The sequence below is a fragment of the Oncorhynchus mykiss genome, chromosome 6 (assembly GCF_057628025.1).
Source record: "Oncorhynchus mykiss isolate SJ-2025 chromosome 6, ASM5762802v1, whole genome shotgun sequence".
NCBI classification, from domain to species: domain Eukaryota; kingdom Metazoa; phylum Chordata; class Actinopteri; order Salmoniformes; family Salmonidae; genus Oncorhynchus; species Oncorhynchus mykiss.
The window spans coordinates 66,159,909-66,165,718 of NC_143027.1; the positions used below are offsets into that span (position 1 = coordinate 66,159,909).

General features: G+C 41.8%; 1 protein-coding gene across 2 annotated transcripts; it reads left to right on the forward strand.

Annotated features, from left to right (window-relative positions):
- The first annotated feature begins 655 nt into the window (after positions 1–655).
- On the forward strand, positions 656–5,688 carry dkk3a (dickkopf WNT signaling pathway inhibitor 3a). 2 transcript variants are annotated; one of them, XM_021607322.3, is made up of 8 exons: positions 656–948; positions 1,149–1,446; positions 1,809–1,934; positions 2,132–2,212; positions 3,147–3,239; positions 4,029–4,173; positions 4,585–4,741; positions 4,915–5,688. In XM_021607322.3, exons 2-8 carry the CDS (start codon positions 1,240–1,242, stop codon positions 5,000–5,002), a joined length of 897 nt encoding a protein of 298 aa, XP_021462997.1. In that variant the 5' UTR covers positions 656–948; positions 1,149–1,239; the 3' UTR covers positions 5,003–5,688. The 2 variants fall into 2 exon arrangements, with proteins under 2 accessions (XP_021462997.1, XP_021462998.1); XM_021607323.3 differs by lacking the exon at positions 1,809–1,934 and having other exon boundaries at positions 861–948.
- The last annotated feature ends 122 nt before the right edge of the window (positions 5,689–5,810 follow it).

Consider the following 5,810-nt stretch of genomic DNA (forward strand, 5'->3'; position numbering starts at 1 on the left):
ATTTTGAGGCGCAAGATGCACTCAGCAAATGATTGAGGCACGTGCACAGGCTCTAGCAAAAATATCATATCCAGCGGTTCAGTGTAGTGTCCAGTATGTTTCAAGAACAAACAAACAAAACAAAGAACATGCATCAAATTATGCAAAATGTATGTATCCTCTAATAGGCTACATTTGGGAATCAATAACGAAGTGAGTAAAATTGGACTGCTTTCAAAGTATTGACTGTTTCTTCCATTACATAAAATGACATGTTCAGATGATGGCGATGACATGGTCAGATCATCACCGTGACACCTCTCTGCCCCAATGTCATCACAAGGCCCTCATACCAAGGAGTGACCTCTCTAAACAGCCTGGTCTCAGACTCGACTTAACATAGTAAGGCTAAATCCAGGACACTCAAATTAGCATAATATGTTTATGTTTGGTATGGTTACATAAGATGGTTACTTAGTCAGGTGGTTGCTCGTGGTAGTGGGTGGGCGTTTAACGCAAACGTCTAGCAGTAACCATAAACCTATAAACTAGGCTACTCCGCAGTGGTTTAGACGAGGCTACTGAAAATAATGTCCATGCAAATGAGGCCATCTAGTGGTAAATGGGAGAAAACATGCGACATTGACATATTATGCATCCACGTTTACATACAGTCACAGCAGACTCTATTCCTGTGTATCTAATTATCACAACTGTAATGCATTGTAACTAGGCATAATGATTGGGAAACATATTAACAAGTGAATTATAAACTTCTAATTGAAGAGTCAAAATAAAGAGTCGTTGTCAACACTGACGGTGGTCTCATTAGATGTTTTAACGTCAACAAAGGCTCTGGGCAAGTCTGCTCATTGCGGTGTGCCACCGACCCTCCTCCATTCGCCGCATCCTCCCACAGCCTGCTGCCGCTGGCCCAGAATAGGCTCGCCTCTGGCGCCACTATGAAAGGTAAGAGCATCGAAAATGTACCACTTTGGCTTGCACCTATCGACTAGGCTATAGCCTACAGTCGTAGTATAACTTGGGGCAAAATAAACTACATCTTTCTCAAAATATAAATAAATACATGCATAAGGCAAATATAAATACATGCATAAGGCAATACAGTCCCCCCCCCCCCCCCCTCCCTCCCCTCCCTCTCCTGACAGAGTGCAGCAGCAGCACCGCACACACCCAATGCGCAGAGGCAACGTCCAAAGAACCTAATTCATTCTGGTGCCTTTTCGTGCAGCAGCAAGGATGTTGTATTTCTCTCTTCTAACCCTGGGCCTAACGTCTATCCATGGCATCCTCCTTCCTGAATCTGCCAGGCCCGTGGATTTGGACATCAACCAGATCCTTGGGGATAATATGGCACAAGGACACACGACATTAAACGACATGTTTGAGGAGGTAGAGCAACTGATGGAGGACACGCATAATAAACTGGATGACTCGGTGCACCAGGTCGGTTAATGGTTAGGTCTATTCAGATGTATATTTTCAGAGCTTTGATAAATAAATGAGCCTATTATGTCCCATAGCACCCCTTTCATTTGTATGATTTTTAATGTTATGTAAAATGCAACAGATAATAGTGCCGTACACTCTTATCATATAATTTTAGTTGATCTGAAACTTTTTTGTTAAAGCAACAACAAGTTTAACTTGAGACATAAATCTTTATTAGACTAATAAAAACAGTTGCCCATGTGGGTTGAGATGAGTCTAAGTAAATCTTAACATGCACAATGTGTAAAAAAAAAAATATTTTAAAAACCTGTGGTGACCTCAATGTAACGTTGATCTTTTGCATCAAACCTCTTTAGATGGACAATCAGAGTGCCAAGTCCAGCTTGCATCCCAATAACCTTCCCTCAAATTATCACAACGATAGCACTTCTGAGAGTGTGGTTGAAAACCAATCCATTCACACCATAGAGACAGTACACAAGGTACAGTAGTAGTCAAACGCAAATGCATTATTATACTGTATTCCATTCAAACCTAGGATGCTGAAATGCTATTATGAATTGTAATACTGTATGGTAGTTTTATTTTGGCATCCCACATGTGTTATGAAGACTGAAAGCAAAATTGCAGAAATCCTACAGAAGTGATCCTAACTGGAAATGTGTCTCTCTTTCTTTAGGAGACAGACAACAGAACAGAAGAGACCCACATCACCAGAACGGTTATCCAGTCCAGTGGCAAGGAAAATAATATTAATCATGTGAGTCAACAACAATCTTTGGAATTTCTCTCCATCATTTACAACAAATTGTTTTTTAAACGTCCACAATAACTGGAACACTACAACTCTAACTGGTGTTTTGTGGTTAATAAAAGACAGTGGGCATAAGATGAAAACAATTCCATCCTTAATGCAAGTCACAATTCATGAAAAATGCATCAAGTCATGGGCTGTGTTTCCTCTTTCTGCGCTGCTCTGCATGCGGCCACAGCGGCTGTCATGTTTGGGCGTCTCATTTCACTTGACTCAGGCTCTGTATGCCTCTCCAGTCTCAACTGCGCTGTCTCATTCTCTATAAGCCAGGCTAAAGCTATGTCTTATCCAGGCAGAGTGACATGTGCAGGATGGTGGCTGGTTGATAAGCTCTCTTCAGAGCTGCATCCTGTCTGTACGTTAATTATATATGGCAGCCACGACTCAGCCCTTTATTGCAGTTACAGGTTTTAATATTTAGTTAAAATAATTGACAGTCTCAGAGCGTGCTATTCCTGCCAGTCTTTTCCTTATGATATGTGGTAGAGAGACAAGTGAGAGGGAATTGGATGTTTACTTTAACATTTTGGGACAATTAGCCCATTGTCCCAGTTTCAACAGCAGGCCCATTTTATTCAGGTCACTTTTGGCACAGAAAAATATTGGAGGACATCGTGCAACAACGTATCACATCCTCAAAAATGTACTTTAAAGTTATTTTAAAGTAACTTTTGTAAAGAAGTTTGCAATAGTACATGGCTACAACCTATGAACTTCTCTTCAAGACCACCATGTTTGATTTAGCCAATTTTCCCAGTACAATCTGTTTTCTAGTGAAAAACTCTGGATTGTGGGCGGCTTTGGTACCATATAGCGACCCTCTGCAGGTGAATCTGTGAAGGAGGGTGTTTTGAATGTCCCCTCTTCCCTTACCTCACAGGAGTGTATCATTGATGAGGATTGTGAGAAGGGGAAATATTGCCGGTATGAGACCCACCGATCCAAGTGTCTAACCTGCAAAGCCCTCGACGTGGTAGGTCCATTTCATGGTTATTAACAGTGCCACACACATTTTACAAACCCTGACACTGAACCCATCTAGAATTTATTTATGCAGACCCATATTTCCCAGGGGGCTTTGACTACTTTCTAGTTCCTATTACGTACAACTTCAGACCATCTCCAGGTTTTGTAACAGTGCCTTAGTGCACACATGCACACACACAGCAATCACAGAGCAGCAGATTGCTTAAACAATATGATGCAGCTGCTTCTGCATTGTTACTGCATTGCAGTGTTGCCACAAGTGTAACTGGAGTGTTTCATGGGGGAGAGCTTCTCTCCTCTTGGCTGCATATTAAAGCATGTGTCTGATTGAATAAGAGCTCCACCTCTCTCCCCCTCTATCCGAGGACAAAGAGAGGAGCAGGATGAGAGGTAATGAGAGAGCCTACTCTACAGACACAAGCAATGTAATTTAATTTAAGACCAATGTTTTTGGCAGGGCAGAGTGGAAATCCATCCACATAATACTATAGATACTAGCTTGCATTCAAAGTCAAAGGTATGCTGAGAATAGTTATTCCTAGTTGATAAGGCCTGTGTTAATGTCCTGCACAGAAAAACACAGTTATATGTCAAGCAGCACACTATTAATTAGATCCCAATATTGGTTCAGCTTGCACAAGTAGCAGGAATTTGCTGCACCTAGAGAGCTTATGAGAGTTACATGAGACCGGTCATGCAATTCCATGACCATGGGGTTTATATGATGCCATGCATGTCATCTAACAGTTTGTCACTGTGTGTGTGTGTGTTCCAGCCCTGCAAAAAGAATGAGGAGTGCTGTACAGGACAGCTGTGTGTGTGGGGCCAGTGCAGCCAGAACGCCACTAAGGGGGAAGCTGGCAGCATCTGCCAATACCAGAACGACTGCAGCCCAGACCTCTGTTGTGCTTTCCATAAAGGTGCAGGCCACAAGGTCACACACACAACATAATTCCTCTGCTAAATTATACACCATGAGTCATTCTACATGAAATTAACATAATCTGTGGTGAGTGAAATGGGCTCCTTCCATTTGGCTATGACTCAGCCAGATAAAAACCTACAGGGATTTCTTTGACATCCAAAAAAGGGAGGCTTCAAATTGCAATACCACAAAGTCTCTGTTCTCAATGTAATTAGCCAAATATGATAGTCACGAAGTCAAGTGAAGCAGGGTGCATTGAAGTTTCAGATAGTTAAGTGATCATTTGAAAGCCCATAACTCTTTCCCCTCCAAACACGGTCCATATACTGTACGCCTGTATTTAAGTTTCTGTAGTAATGTCACTTACCTGTCACTACCCATCTCTCTCCCCTTACCTTGTGGTCAGCCCTGCAGTTCCCTGTGTGCACGGCCAAGCCAATAGAGCGTGAGCGCTGTCATGGCTCCCCCAACCACCTTATGGAGCTGCTGTCCTGGGACATAGAGGGCCAGGGATCAAGGGAACACTGCCCCTGTGCTGGGGACCTCCAGTGCCAACATCTCGGGTAAGAGTCTATGTGCTGCAAACCTGCAACATTTATATTCAATTGAAATTAAGGCATAAGTCATTACATTTTTTTTGCAAAAACACGTGGTAGACAAAAGTCATAGCCATCACTCAAAATGCTGTTGACCCAGTATGATGCTACAAATGGATATTTCTTCATCTCTTTGACAGCCGAGGCTCCCTGTGTCTGAAAAGACAGAACTCGAGTGAAGAGGACCTGACAGACACACTTTATTCAGAAATTGACTATATTGTCTAGGAGTAACCATGCAGCTCAACCTTTTCAGGCCTGTAGACAATCAGATAGAGGGGTCTCCAGTGATTTCAGCCTAGAAAATGAAGTTGCTCACCGTCTCACAAGGCTTACATGTAAGATTCTTCCATCTATAAGCTTGTCATTGTTTATTCAAGCCATTGCAGTTCTCTCTATCTGCTCGAAGTTAACCAAAGCTCTAGATATTACGTAGTGCATAACACCATTATGTATTAGATGAAATGTACATTTTTGGGAAATCCCCAATTCCTAGACGTTTACGCTGTTCAAAGGTAGTGTGTATGATGACTACACTCCAATACCGCAATAAGAGTTCGTGTTTTAACAAATATGTACCCTCTCCTGCTCTCTGATGTCTCACTTATGTGCCTACCCTCAGGATGGATAGTTTGCTGGAGATGCACTGTTGAGGCCCTTTGCTCAAAGGAATTAAGTCAAGTTAGGGACGAAGAAAGAATAAACACAATGCACTGTATACATGTGAAGTAGCTTGCTTAGTCCTGGTTTTTGTTTTAAAATGTGTTTTAAACAAGAACAGATGAAATTTCTGAATATATGGAGCACTTTGACAGGTCAGCTCATCATGCTCACAACTTGGTAATGGAAACTATAACCCAGACACATGCAGCTTGCACAACTTTCGCTCATAAGAAAATAAAATGCTTTGAAAATGTAGCGGTCTATTCTTGAGATGTAAATATTCTTATATGTATACCATGTTCAATACATATAAATGCAGCATTGGTAAAGTGGGGAATCAAAATACTTCATTTACAATAACAGAATACCGCAG